The 14,257-nt window shown below is 47.2% G+C and overlaps 2 protein-coding genes and 1 long non-coding RNA gene across 8 annotated transcripts; 1 reads left to right on the top strand and 2 right to left on the bottom strand.

The window, feature by feature from the left end:
* Positions 1-2: 2 nt before the first annotated feature.
* On the top strand, positions 3-10,748 carry SIMC1 (SUMO interacting motifs containing 1). Of its 6 annotated transcripts, none has more exons than XM_085519273.1 (11): positions 3-128; positions 243-307; positions 458-1,180; positions 1,374-1,594; positions 1,749-1,818; positions 2,253-2,398; positions 2,753-2,926; positions 3,448-3,576; positions 3,898-4,054; positions 4,134-4,218; positions 10,522-10,748. In XM_085519273.1, the coding sequence occupies exons 2-11, from the start codon at positions 296-298 to the stop codon at positions 10,713-10,715; spliced, it is 1,911 nt and encodes a 636-aa protein (XP_085375399.1). In that variant the 5' UTR covers positions 3-128; positions 243-295; the 3' UTR covers positions 10,716-10,748. The 6 variants fall into 6 exon arrangements, with proteins under 6 accessions (XP_085375399.1, XP_085375398.1, XP_085375401.1 ...); XM_085519272.1 differs by lacking the exon at positions 10,522-10,748 and adding an exon at positions 4,925-5,351; XM_085519275.1 differs by lacking the exon at positions 2,753-2,926.
* On the bottom strand, positions 1,664-2,025 carry LOC146757935 (uncharacterized). Its single transcript, XR_014935664.1, has 2 exons — positions 1,889-2,025; positions 1,664-1,794 (listed from the first exon to the last, which is right to left on the bottom strand). It is a non-coding gene; the product is annotated as an uncharacterized LOC146757935 (long non-coding RNA).
* KIAA1191 (KIAA1191 ortholog) lies at positions 7,091-14,255 on the bottom strand. The gene is made up of 7 exons (XM_015876116.3): positions 14,190-14,255; positions 13,919-14,115; positions 12,896-13,022; positions 11,241-11,365; positions 9,639-9,745; positions 9,215-9,354; positions 7,091-8,858 (listed from the first exon to the last, which is right to left on the bottom strand). Exons 1-7 carry the CDS (start codon positions 14,215-14,217, stop codon positions 8,650-8,652), a joined length of 933 nt encoding a protein of 310 aa, XP_015731602.1. The 5' UTR covers positions 14,218-14,255; the 3' UTR covers positions 7,091-8,649.
* Positions 14,256-14,257: the final 2 nt, after the last annotated feature.

The following is a 14,257-nucleotide window of genomic DNA, read 5'->3' as shown; positions in this document are numbered from 1 at the left end:
CCCGCCCCGCCGCCCTGACGCAGCTTCCGCCGGCCCGGCCCTATGAAGCCCCGACCCCCAGCAGAACGGAGGGCGGGGGGTTGCCGGGCATCCGTCGGCCGCTGTTCCGTCACGGCAGTTGGTGCCCGGTAACGAGGGGACGCGGCGGGCAGAGCGGGCATCGGGGCTGCACGGCGCCCTACGAGGGGAGACGGAAGGGCCGCGGGCAGGAAACATGGATTGAAATTGGTTTTCTTTTGCAGGTCTTGACAAAAGGCTCCGTGGTGTCGTAGCTCCAGAGCCGTGCTGCGATGCGATGGATGTGAAGGTAGTGCTGGATACAAGGGGGGGCTGTTAGCGGGGTGCAGGGCCCATGGCCGGGCTCCGGGTTTCTCTAAGGGATCCCCAGTTGAGCAGGGGAGGAGCGAGGCACCCAGCTGTTATCATTGCTGACTGACTGACCCTTTTGTCCCCACAGGAGATCATTGATCTCACCCAGGAGGACTCAAACTCAGAGCCACTGCCATGGAACTACATCCCCATCATTGACCTGACAAAGGAGGACACCTGCAGTCCTCCCCCGGCTGCAGATTGTACTGCCCAGGACCAGCTGTGTGCTCCCCCCATCACACACACGTCTCATCCCCAGCTTTGCTTCAGCACAAAGAAAAATACGGAGACGAACACAGAGCTGAGCCCTGCAGCACCCTTACACGGCTATCCCACATGGCCTGGTACAGACACAGCAGGAAAAACAGACAACAAGAGCAGCTTCTCTCCTGCCTTCAGCCACCACAGCTTCTCCTGCAAGCAAGAACCGAGCTACAGCACCACCACGTATAACACTGACTTGAGTTCCCTGACCAACACACAGCCAGATCAAGTGCTGTTCTCACCACCCCCCCCCATCCTGGACAGTAATGGCAGCACACGCAGCATAGAGGAGAGTCCCCCTCATTTCCAACGAAGGGAGCTCCCTCCAAGACTGAGCCCTGCTCCAGCCAGCGTCACCAAGAGCCCAGGGAAGGTCAAAAGGACTTTTTTGGAAGCAGGTGTCTCACAAGGAGCAATCCGACATGGGACCTCAGCCAGGACTAATTCTGACAGCATGGCCTGGCTGAACAAACTGCGCTATTTCAGAAGGAGCGGAGTCCAGCACCTCTTCTTTCACGGTGCAACATCTGACAGGGGAACACCACAGGTAAATGGGTTCAGAGCAGCTACTGCCCAGCCAGGTCCACTCAGAGCAGGGGAAAAACTTCCAGGGGAAGTTTTGCCAGGCCATTGGGATCTCTGGCTATTGCAATTCTCTTAATGGTGGGCCTCAAATCACTGCTAGGTTCCTCTGTACCGTGGGGGGCTGGCTTTCACCCATTGCCTTACCTTGCACACAGCGGAAACCTGAGCTCATCCCCAGCAGTAAGATGAGCATGGTACGCACCACCATGGAGGAGAACTTCCTGGAGGGAACCTTGCATTTCTTGAGTGACTTCATCTCCAGCCAGCACTGCCCTCCTAAAGAAATCATCTCCCATCTGATCAGACACATCCTGTTGCACACCCACCAGGAGGAGATCCTCCAGAACACCTACACGCTGCTGATGAAGATCCAAATGTACGTGTTCCCTTTGCCACCGTGCCCTGGGGCTGGTTAGGTGCCCAGTATAAGGGTTACCTTATAGAAGGGGGGGGTTGGGTGGGTGGGATGCTTGACATCAAGGCAGACAGTGTGGCAGTTCAGCACAAATTAGATGGTGTTGTCCTTGCAGGCTCCATCCAGCCAACACCACCACAGTAGGATGGGACTGGACGTTGCTGAAACACACCATGGAGAGCCAGGTACTCAGCACTACATGCGTCACATTAGGCAGGGATCTCCCAGTACCTGGTACTTGCCCCATTGCATCACCTGGCCTTGCTCTGCTGCACAACAGCTCAGTCCAGTGTGCAGTTCTATCGCAGCTGCTGAAGGTAGCAAGTGTTTTTATCCATGGTACCCCTTAACATGCTGCACAACTGCAGGCAGGTTGATGAATCTGAAGAAACCACAGCAGCAGACAAAATCATTTTGAACTGGAGCAATATGCCAGAAGCCCAAGTCGAACAGCCCCAGCCAAGGCTTTGGGGCATCGTTGAAACCATGCAACCCCTCCTAGAGAACAGCTGCACTATTCCTCAGTCACATACATCACCTCATTCCCAAAAAGCCACATTTCCTACTGCTCTTCACCCTGCAGCTCCATCAGACTCACACCATCTCTGTGTGCCCTCAGGAGAAGCTCCCTGGACGACTCCTCTTCCTGCAATACGTGGTGCAGACCTTGGAGGATGACTTCCAGCAAAACCTGAGACTGCACCTGCTGCAGAAGTCAATAACCAAGAAAGTGCTTTCCTGTGACACATGCTTCAACAATGTCAAGTAAGGGATGCGTTCTCCTCTCCCATACTTACATTAGCTGCAGAGAGGCAGGAGCTTATGGAATGTTTGTTGAGACTCCAGCTCAGACCTTTCAAGAAACAAGCTTGGAAAAGTAAAGCATAGGGGCCAGCTATAAAGAAAAGGAGCATGTTTATGACCATAAAAAAAAACCCCACAGATGATGCAAGGGCATTATCAGCCACAAGCAGACTTTTCTTTTTAAAACAAAAAAAGAAAAGACTGTCCAATCATAACATATCCTTCATCCTCGTAGTCCTTCTTCAAGCTCCAAGTGGAGTTAGAGGTCAGAACATGCAAAGCCAGGCCCATCTAACACTCCTGTTTCTGTCCCAGGGAGGTGGTTGAATGGTTGGTTGCAGTAGTGACAGGAGTCAGCTCCTTCCAGCTGCAGGAGCAGACACAAGACATGACACGCTTGTCAGCAGAAGCCAAAGGTAGCTCATCTGCAGCACAGCCAGCCAGCACTGACCAAGCACAGCTGACTCCACCAACATTCATTGCCCAGAAGTAAGTCCCACAAATGCTGGCTCCCTGCTGATGATAATATGGGGTCCAAGTTAGAAAAGCAAGTCCATTTGCTGTCTCCATCTTACCAAGGAAGCCAGGTTGTACCTGTGGTCAACTTTCTTAGCGTTTTCCTCTAAGGGCAGGTAAAGACCAGGTTAAAAGAGCAAGAGACTTTCTTGCCTGGCAGGAAGCTGGTTCACTGAATGCCTTCCTCTTAAATGAGGCCAGAGCTCTCAACCCACAGTGCAGGCTGCCCCATGCTGCTCTACCAACACTCAGTACAACCACTGAGAGCTCCCCTAATGTCCATGTGGAAATTGGCTCTGCTTCCAAGAGCATCAGATTTAATATATTCTAAGAGACACCACAGGGCTTTGTAGGAAGCAAAACAAATGTAACCTGATGCATTCCTTGATGTCTCTCACTCCAAGGCAGAAGGCTGAACTAGATGCCATCTTCAGTGCATCTTCTCTGCAAACCAATGGGTTTTGGTTTTTGTTTTAACTCTTTTTCTTACCTAGGGCAATGCTCCTCCTCCAGCGGATGTTGTCCTTTGCAGTGGAAGTGGACAGATCTCCCAACTGCAGCTCCTGTAAGATCGCAGATCTAATATTCCCATTTTTACTGAATATTGCCGTAAGGAGCCAAAGGTGAGAAATGTGCAAAGCAGCATTTCCTTTCTGAACAATAGTCTTACTCCCTGTTTCTGGATGCATTAAGTAGTATGGAGCATAGAAAGATGGACTCACTTTTGACCCAGCCAGCACGAACACAGCTGTAGGACTGAGAGATCCCATCAGTATTACCAGGCCAGCATGATGCTGAGAACAACCGATTCTCTCACCTCAGAACTGCAAAGTGGGACTAAAAGGCAGTAATCCACATCAGCACAGCTGATGAAGGAACACACTGAAGTAGTTGTTCCTTGTCAGGCTGTGCTGTCTCCATCAGAGTAAATCTTTGTCTTGCAGGGAAGCCCTCTTAAACACCATGGAGAGCAACTTGCTGCGCTGCAAACTGCTCGAGTTGATGTTCCAGCACAGTTGTGATGTGCCCACAAACCTGCCCTTGTCTCTGTCCAAGATCCTCTATTTTCTAGGCCACTCTTCTGTGCTGCTGCAATACCAGGTATCCAGCCATCCTTCTCCCTTGCATGGCCTCTCCTGAGAAAACCTCTCCTAAAACCAAATACCATTTATTGTCATAGGGTGAAGTAGCTACATGGCAACAATGGGATGAGCTGCTGCAATACCTGAGCTTGCTGCTGCTAAGTTACCAAAATGTAATAACAGGTAAGTAGCCTGATCTGGCCTTAATAAACATGGTCTCATGCAGTGGAAGAGCCCAAGGAATACTTCTTCATCTCATCACTAGTGAGCTCACAGCCTTAGAAAGATAACACGCTTCCACTCTTGCCAATAACTGTTCTCTGCATTCAGAGCAAAGAAATGATAACACATCATGCAGAGCACACAACACATTTAGCTGCTGAGAAATAGCCTGCAACCTACAGCATCAACCCCAGCACTGCAAAGCCGGGTAGCAGAGTATAACTAAGTTGCATACACACTGGTTTAGAACAGCGTAGGGCAAGTCAAAATTAACAACAAACTCCTTAAAGTCTCTTGCCAACTTCTGCTGCTTTACCGGGGTTAATAAGGCTCTCAGATAAATGCAGAGAAACCCATGATCACATATCTTGAGCATTAAGCTCACTGACGCCTTCCAGGCTCCACTAGTCCAGTCTGGTGCTAGCACTAGAAGAAGGATCTATATAGTCCTGCTCCCTCAAGGTTTCTCAGGCACTTTCTGTGTGCAGACTGAGGAGGAGGAATCAGTGCCAAGCAGAAGTATCAAGGATAGCAATGAAAGACTGTGCAGTTCCCAGCTGTTCTTTACCTCAGCACAGTGCTGCCTAAGGGATTCTGCAATCTGACCCTTAACAGGTCAGATAGCCCATTGTGTTACCTCCCCCCCCAACAGCATTTCCTCTTGCAGAGCACTTACGGAGCTCACTCAGTGAGCGGGTGGACTTAATCATTAAGAAAGCTAAGCCCAAACTCCAAGATGACGATGACATCAGCCAGCTGGACATTCACCTGAAGATAAAGGACTTCCTCGGCCGAATGCAGCAGATCCTGGAGGAGCCCCTTCCTGTGCAGATCAAGGACAAAGTGTGCATGCTCAAAAAGATGTTTCTCATTGTCGCTGCTACCTGATGAAGCCAACCATTGTGGCAGAAAGCACAAAGCTATGAATGTAAAGACCTGGCTCATGCTGCAGATTCCCATGTCATCTGTCCTGTTGAGTGTTTAGACAAAGAAGTCACTGGTTTGTAGCCTCAATTTCCTTTCCAACTTGTCTCATCCTACAGTTTTACAAAGCACTTTGTGTATCTGAAAAAAATAAATTGTTTCTCTACTTATTGGCTCTTCCATCTTTGTGTCCTGCCCAAAAGACACAAAGCTCTGCTGCTGTTCCTCGGAATGGCATCAGACTAAAGCAGCCATTAAGCGACAGCAGTTCACACAGCAAGCACAATGCCAACATATCTGTTCAGTACATGGGAAAAGCTGATAGACTTCTGAAAAGCACCAGTGTGGAATTCGGAGAGAAGATTCACAGTGCCAAGATCTCTAAGACACGCTGCTCAGTCCTCAAGGGATGAACCTTTCTGTTCCAAATCAAACACATCTATGTGACTTCAAGCAAGGTACCTCAGCCATGGCAAGGGATGGGACTGGACAAGCAGCACCCATTGGAAGGGCTGCACTTCTAGAATGCACTGAAGTGCCTGCAGTGCAGTCAAGTATGTACTATCAAGAAGATGAGTACCCAATGCCACCAACTCAAGTATGAGTCACAGCTGAGGTCAGAGAGCAGTTGGGTACTTACACAGAAGGTCCCGAGTTCATCAGTAACAGATGTTGATCTCCCTGCAAATGGGAGTAAGACTTCCATATCTGCCCATCACCCTTTGATCTGCCCCTGTGCTTGGCAAACCTTGGCAGCTCAGCCATTCTGCAGTGCATGCTCCAGAGAAGAGGATTAAGAGCCTTAAGAGAACAGAGTCCAGGAGAACAGAGCTGTGGTGATGGCCAGGAATGCAGTAGTCCTGACAGGAGCACTGAATACACTGTAGATCTGGTGCTGGCTACACAGCCAGGAATCCAGCAGAAGTTAAAGCCAGCCACGATCCAGGGCTCTTCAGTCAGCCTCTCTCCAAACAGCAGATGTGCAAATGGGAGATCTGTTCTACATCATCTCCCTTTAATCCGGAGGTATGTCATGCAGGGAGAGGTGAAGTCGTGTTTGAAGTTACAGGCCAGAAGAATTTCCAGCAGTACAAACTCCAAGCATTTCTTGCTACAGGAAGCTGTTTCTCCTGCTTGATGTATTCAATTTTGATGTATTTTCCAGTTCTTATATACTACTAGAAATGACTTCTGTACTAGCCTGATGGCAGAAGTTGCTTTCCAGAAGGACCAGTTAGGGATAGTTCTTTCTGATATGCTGCTGAGATACCAGGACAAAAATTCAAGCAAGATACATGAAGAATATCACACAAAGAGAACACCCTTTAAGCACAGCTTTTGCAACTAAACGAGATTCGTCTGCACAACAAAGACCTACAGCAACAGACAATACAAGAGTAACCAGGAGTTCAAAGAACTATTCTACTATTTTCAGCTCTGCAAACATTCAAAGACAGACATTACATCAGTATTCAGCCCAGTCACCTCCAGTTCAGAAGAGATGTATGCAGTAAGTGCCACAGCAGCACCCAAACCAAACAAAGTCAAAGCAAACAGACACAACCAAGAGCTGGGTAACTCTAGGCATGTATCAGCCTGGTTCCTACATCTGTGCCCACCTCCACAGCACCAGCACAAACAACACAATCACCTGAATAGCTCAAGAAAATACTAAGATTTTTGCTGACAAAACAGCATTAAAAGTCAAAAGCAGAACTGAATCTGGTCTTAAATCTAATCCCCCAGTCAAAAAGGAGATGTACACAGCAAGTATTTTACCACAGTGCATGTTACTACAGCCTTATAGGGCTGAGCCTTGACCCATTTGTAAACCAGTAGCAGACTGGTAGATACTGACAGCCTCAGATTTCTTCTATACGCACATTACCAATGCTAATAAACAAAGACCTCAATTCACAAGGATTTTATTTTCTTGTAACAAACAAAAACAAAAATCATACAATTAAAGACATGACACAGACAATAAATTAATATCAAATAAGAGATCAATTCCCAAGGTGCAAATGACTGGTGACAATAACTGCTCAGTTGAGTGGGAGATTTTCAATACCTGGCAGTGTTGTTGAAGCTTATAATGAAGCAGAGCAACAAAATGCACTTATTCAGAGGGTACAGCAGGTAGCAATGTGAGCCAATCCTGCCTCACCCTCATGGACGGATGGCTGGAGCAGGCAAAAGCTCCAGAGCACAACTGTTACCTTAAGTCAATTCTGAGAGTCCTTGTAACAGAAAAGCTTCAAATGAAGGTGCGACTCTTACAACTACAGAAAGTACTTCTGGCTGAGGGTACTCTGCAACAATCATGATGTCAAGAAAGAGGATGTTTGGTTGCCACAGGACAGGTAACAATCACAGCAATGCTGCCTACAGTGCACAGGGGACTGGCTGGTAGCTAAGAGGTCCTTCCATTATTCATGAAAGCGTTAACTGTCTGCAGTAACTGGGTTTGACTAGGCCAAAAAACAACGTATCACTGTACTAGAGGATGAAGGAATGGTTAGTCTCGATCTTCACCTTCTGCCAGCTCTGCAAAATCAATTTAATGCTCGTGAAACAAAACAAAAAGAAACAGCTGTATTTGAGAAGTGCCACTGATGCCTAAAACACTTCTACACACGGTTCACACAGGATGCTAGGAAAAAACCAAAACAATCAAGCCAGAGTGCCACAACTACTGTAAGTCTGTTGTCTAGGACAAGCCAGGGCAGTGCTGTTTTGCACACAGAAAAGATCACATGGTTCAAGCCACACCAGCTCTGGTCATTTCCCCCATTTTTGGAGGAATGTGAAGACTTGGAAGATAAACAATTCTTCATTATTACTGTCAAGTTCCATTAGATTCTCCTCCCTGCCTTCCTAATAAGAGCATCTTAGAACAGACAGTGCTCCACTCCTCTGAAATTAAACCAGGAACAAGTACTAACTGAACTACAAGGTGACAACTGAAGTGAGCTGCACATTTAGAGCCAATTTATCATGTTGTCAGAGTAGCTTTTCTCCTGGCAGTTAATGATCCAGTTTTCAGTCCCTGCTTGTTTTCACCATTTTCTGCTGGTGTTCTGTAAACATCAGACAGAACCATCGTCCTCTTGACAGAACTTCAGCACTGAGCATGAGACAAGACAGACTACAGGTAGACAAGCCAGCCTATTGCACACTACATGCAGTCCTCTCCCACAAAACGCAGTTCAAGGTTTTACTGCAGCACAGTGCACTGGGGAGCACACAGGACTAGTGCAGTACAGCAGAGAGGATGGTTTAGATTGGTTTAGTATAAGTGCAAGAGTGTTTCCATGACCAATTGAGGTCTGAATTTAGGACAGTCACAGTTGTTTCCTTTTCTGAGATGGAAAGCTGGAAAGGAGATATTCCTGTTTTACTGCAGCACAATGGGTCAGGAAAGCAGAGCCTAAGATACCCTGTAGCCTACTAACGACACCACTCTTCCTAGAATCCAGTTGGAGTGAGCACATTCAGATCCCGAGGTTTGATATTATGGGAATGTGAAGACTGTTTCCTCCCTTCTGTGACTGGAATGTCCATTTTGGGTGGCTTGAAGGTGACCGGATCCTCTGTCATTCTAGTAGCCTGAGCACGCATCAGCTCCATTGGGGATGGCTTCTGAGCACCCTTATAAGATTGGATGGTAAAGCCTCCTGATGAAAACAAATCACAATTAAGAACCAGAAAACTAGCTAAGTCATTTTTCTACTCCCATCAGTACAGAGCACTGTACCACTGACAGCCAGATCTGCTGGAAGTCTTATGCAGTGCCAAAGAGCCTCATGTCATCTAAAACCTACTCTACATCAAGGAACAACACTTCCAGTCCTGGTTTCACCAGGCAGCCAAGAAAGCTGAAGAGCAAAAAAGCTGCCACCTTCACACTCTGCTCTTGGCACAGGTCCTGATTTGAACAGCACACCATTCCCAAGGTGAACAGAAATAGTTGCAGTTTTGCTCTTTAACAGTTCTCCCCTGGCTCTTGCAGGGTAGACTTCAGAGGACATACCTGGATCAGTGGTGGATTTCTGGATGGCTTTGGGTCCAAAAAAACTCCACCTTTCAGACGGCAACCTGTCCCCACCAGCTTCCACAGCAACAAAGTCTGGGGCAGTAATAGAAGCAGAGGATCCCTGACTAAACCAACCCCTAGAGGGGAAAAAAATAATCACTGATATATATAAATAGAATAAATACTTCAGGTGGTCTCAGCACACCAGGAAATATACATGTAGTTACCAGGAGCAAGTTAAACAGATCTGTTACCAATCAGGATAAAGACAGGCATGTTCAAGTTCCATGAGTTTTCAGTGCATTCCGTGATAATATGAATACACAGCAATCCCATGAATTTCACCTCCTAGATGGTCCCTCACTCCCACCTCAATAGCCTGCAGGAAAGCAGAGGAAGTGATCTGCCAGAAACAGCGTACCTGCTTTTATGCCTGGGAGAGGAGTGGGGGGTGCTGCTTGGAGTGGACTGAGCAGATGATGCCTGTTTGTCATCCTTCGTCATTTCTCCACTCTGCATTTTTAGTTTCTGTTAAGAAAGACAAGAGATACACAAGCAACAGATCTTAAGTACCAGGCAAAAGGAACAAAGGTAGTTTTACAGTCAAAACTGAGCAATTATAACACTTAAATCTCATCTGTGATATCTCACCTCAAGCTACACACAATATTACAGTACTTGCATATACCCATTAAGCTTCCTCCCAGGTTACATACAAGCATTCCAGAAGTCCACTATGCTCAAGACATACTCCAAGCTGCAGTAAGATAACATAACTCATTCTGCAGTTCAGAGTCTTAGCAGCAGCAGCACATTGCTTCAATCCCAGCATTCACAGGAAGGTGCTTGCATTGCAGCAGAGTTAACTTACCAGGCACTGAGCTGCTGGCTGCAGGGTGACAAGTCTCAGTGTCACAGCAGCCACCTGTCTAGAGCAAAAGCTTTGAGTCCCATAAGCTCTGTAATGAAGGGCAGACCAACCCCTGTACAGGAGCCTAGGAGAATTAGACCCTGAGAAGTGCCCCATGAGAAAAAGATGAAAGCACTGCTCTTAGAACACAAAGTTGAGCTGTGTTTAAAAAGCACATTCAGGAAAAAAAAAGAAGATCATGAAATGGGTGCGCATGAGCCAGGCTATTACGACTCATTCAGATGGTACAAACTGAACTTCAGAGAAGTCACTTGAAGGGCAGTTACAATTCAAACACTGACGACACAGGCACCTTCTCTGAACATTTCCTGCAGCCATCCAGGCCATGCTAACACAATTCACTAACGCTGTTATTGAAACTTTGACCTTGCAGGAGAACACTTGGACGGTTCACTGCTGAACTGCAACTGCACGACTGCTGTGGGTAACCGAGCTCTCCAGAAACACATTAATCCAACACCTTCATCTTATTTCCAGTTAGAAGCAAATTCAATTTCATTTCCCAATTTCCACACCAGAAATGCAAGGTTTACAAGTGCTCTACGTCTGGCTTGTTTCAAGGAATAGGCAACCTAAATAGAACAGCTTATTTTGAACGTGTTCAGGTTGAAAATTTGACTTCATTTGTACTGCAAAAGCGCAGAACTCCAACATCACAGTTCACACACCAGGAACTCCTGGATTCATTATAAGAGTCAAATGAGGCCTGGCAACACTCAGGCACCAGTGAACAGAACCTTAAGTTCAGATCATTCACTGCTTAGCCCACTACAAACATATGAAGTACTTCTGTACTTTATAACTTAAACACTGAAGGAAAGTAGCAGAGGAAGAGATGGAGGTAGTTTAGACTATCAAACTTCAACCTGGAAGCTATGAGTAGGACCTTTAAAATGCTCAAAACAAGCACGTTTATTTTAGATGTCACTAAAATAATGTCACCTCCTTCACCCTACCCTCTCATTAGTGGTGTTCCGCACTGTAAGATCTGGGAGTGCCTCACACTTGAACAGCTATGCTCTAAGTTATATGTTCATGGAAGAAAAGCCAGTACACAGCCTACATAAAAAGCCAAAGCAAAAGAAGTCTTACGTGGACCGCCTCAGCCACACGGTGGTACTTGGTCTCCTCTGTAGTGAGGCCTTTGTGGGGAGTGTAGCCAGCATCTCTCAACCCGGCCTGCTGCTCAAAGCGCTGGATGCTCTCCTGAGTCTGCTCTGGAATCAACAAGAGCACACGTTCACAGTGAAGAACCCCACAGACAGCTCTAGCAAACAAAGACAACTGAAGTGACCAAGAGACAGACATTTCATCATTCATATCTATATACTGTAACAAGTTGACAGAGGCAGCAAGATGAAGCTACAGAATATACTGGAAAACTATCCTGAGTCATAAGGCTCAGTGACTCAGAGAAGCAGCGATTTGTCCAAATCAGAGGAAGTATTACAAAATGCATCATCAGTAATTAAACTCACCTCGTCCAACAAGCTGCATCAGTGCTAATTACAACTTCCTAAATCTAGGAGACCCCAGTAAGATGAATATTTCAAGTGCCCCCTCATCCTCTGAAATCCTGCCCACATTGATCTGCCACACACACGTAGAACAGGTGGTAAAGATTCCCACAGCAATTCTGGATGAGGTGAAACAAGCTACTTTAGCCAAGCACAGTCAGCAGCCAGCAGGCTGACATAGCCTCAGCACTTAGAAAATGAGCACTCTTTGCTGCCAGCACTGGAAATTTACTCACTAGGAGACCTAAAAACAAAGTTGCTGGAAAAAGCTTAAAGTCTTTAAAAGAACAGAGTTCCATGTTAAAGTTACTTGCAGGGACAGTGAGACAGTACATGAGAAATCTAGAGGCTATTTGCCTCTATTTACAGTTATTTACAGTTCATTAGCAGCTTGCAGTACCTGACTTCTTACTGCACAGGAACATTTTTAGGCTATTATGCTTTTATCCAGGTTAGCCCTGTGCCATTGGTCTAGAACAAAAGCTGCTTTCCAACAGTAAGCCCCTATTCCTGGACATTATTTGCTAATTTGAGCCAAGACAGAAACAATACAAGCTTAAGCCTATTTCAAAATGCTGATCTAAGCATGTCTAGAAGTCTTTTGAAGCACTGATAATAGGGAAAAAAATGAATCCCAGATGTTAAGAGGCAGCAGGCACAGGGTAATATGTGATTAATTTCCCTTGCTGCAAATGAGAATGTTCTCTCCATAAACACAACTGACCCAATTAGGCTTTAAATCTTCATGATTTATGAGGCTTGTTTTCTAAAGCATTACTGTTAGCAGGACACCTGCTGCTACTATCAGAAATGCCACCGAGCGCCCCATTAGCTCAGCACATCAACCATCCACAGTACTTCAGTTAGTTGCAGAGCTCTACTTATCAGTTAGAAACAGCAAGTTAATAAGCAAACATACAGTAGCAGCAACACCAGGCTGCAGCATAATGTGGTGTGGTCTGCAGTGCCCTATCAGCACTGAATGTTCCCACACTCCCCCTCATCACCCAGCTTAAAGCACCTGGAAAAACAGAGGCTGTAAACATGGGTCTATTCTTTAATTCCTTGCTTCCTCATAGAGTGTCCTCCACAAACCTGGTGCACTTTCAGATCAGAGGCAATAGGAATCCATAACCCAACCAGGAGCTCTGGCAGTTACCTCAATGCACTGATGGACCATTCATGTGCCCACACCCAATTAGTCACCGCTACAGAACAGCGAGCTCTTACTTGTAATGAGAGAGTTCATGATGATGTGAGTGGCCTTGGCCTTCACCACAGGTACCTTATTCACGCTTTCAGTGGAAGATGAAGGAGTGATGACAGGCGCGTTCATGTTAGCATCCCCTTCTTCAATCTGTGCAGAAGAAACAGGGCATAGACTTAGACCAGGAACTACCACAACTCTTTGTCATGATGCATCTCTAAGTGCTTAAATGAAACACCAGGGAGAACTGCTAGCCTTTGTCCTACAGAAAAAGCCCACGTGCTGTTCTACCCATAGCCCAGGAAAGCTTAAAGCCTGAATATCATTCTTAGCAACAAGTGACTGTCACCCAACATCTTAGAACACACTGAGCTCAGAGCCAGCAACTGCTACATTTAGTACAGAGCAGTTCAATGGATCTATTTCTATCTACATAACCGCAAATTGGACTGCAAGGTCAGCTGGGTGAGAGCAGAGCAGCCAGCAAAGAAGCACCTGCATGTATACAGCAGTCACATATGCTGCCGTCTGATGGTTAGCATTTGTTTTCTCCTCATTTCTTATGTTTTCAGTTTCTTATTGGAAGCACCCAGTGCTCATTGCTGCCCTGCTGACACTCAGATCCCAGCAACAAAGATGCCAGGAAACAAGGAGCCGCTGGCACAAACTGCCTCCTGCTCACACAGGGGTCACTGTTCCCTGACCGCAGCATTTGCTCCTTGTGCCAAACCACAGTTTCTGGGCTACTTCCACAAGAAAGGCTGTAAAACCAAGCGTAAAGGTTAAGCTCAAGGGAATACAAGGTTATTTTACTTCTGTCCAAACTGTGTTCAAGATGTTCTAAAGAGATGTTCTATAAGAGCTAGTCCTGCACTGGAAGCATCCCCTGAGACACTTGCTTTGCTTTAATTACATTTAACTAGAGCCTGACAAGTGTTGTGCCCACAAAAAGCGACAAGGCCCCTCGGAACACACACACAACAGTTCAGCCGTAGCACGGAGCCCCAGCCCAGCCGTGCCGATAAGGAGCGATCCCGCTTACAAACCTTGGCGAGCTCCTGGTACTTGCGCTCAGGTTTGACGGGCTCCTTCCACAGCACGTTGGCGCACAGGTCAGCGGGCGGCGGAGTCATGGGCGCCGTGTCCTCCAGGGCGTCGTCGTAGCTGAAGGCCCTGCGAGGCACCCCGAGCGGCAACGACATCCTGCCGGACACGGCCCCGGCCCCAACGCGCTGCTCCAGCGCTAAGAACAGAGAGGCCGCTCAGCGCCAGGCCCGAGCCGGGCCGACACACGGCGCGGGGGCGGGGAGGCCTTACCGGGGGTGTCCGGCTGCCGGGCGCTCATGGCGGCGACGCGGCCCGGCCCGGCGATGAGACGCGAGTGG

Source organism: Coturnix japonica, chromosome 18 (genome assembly GCF_054131305.1).
Source record: "Coturnix japonica strain WE chromosome 18, WE-NBRP24, whole genome shotgun sequence".
NCBI lineage: Eukaryota > Metazoa > Chordata > Aves > Galliformes > Phasianidae > Coturnix > Coturnix japonica.
The sequence above is the reverse complement of the archived record's forward strand: the minus strand, read 5'-3'. Positions and strand labels throughout refer to the sequence as shown.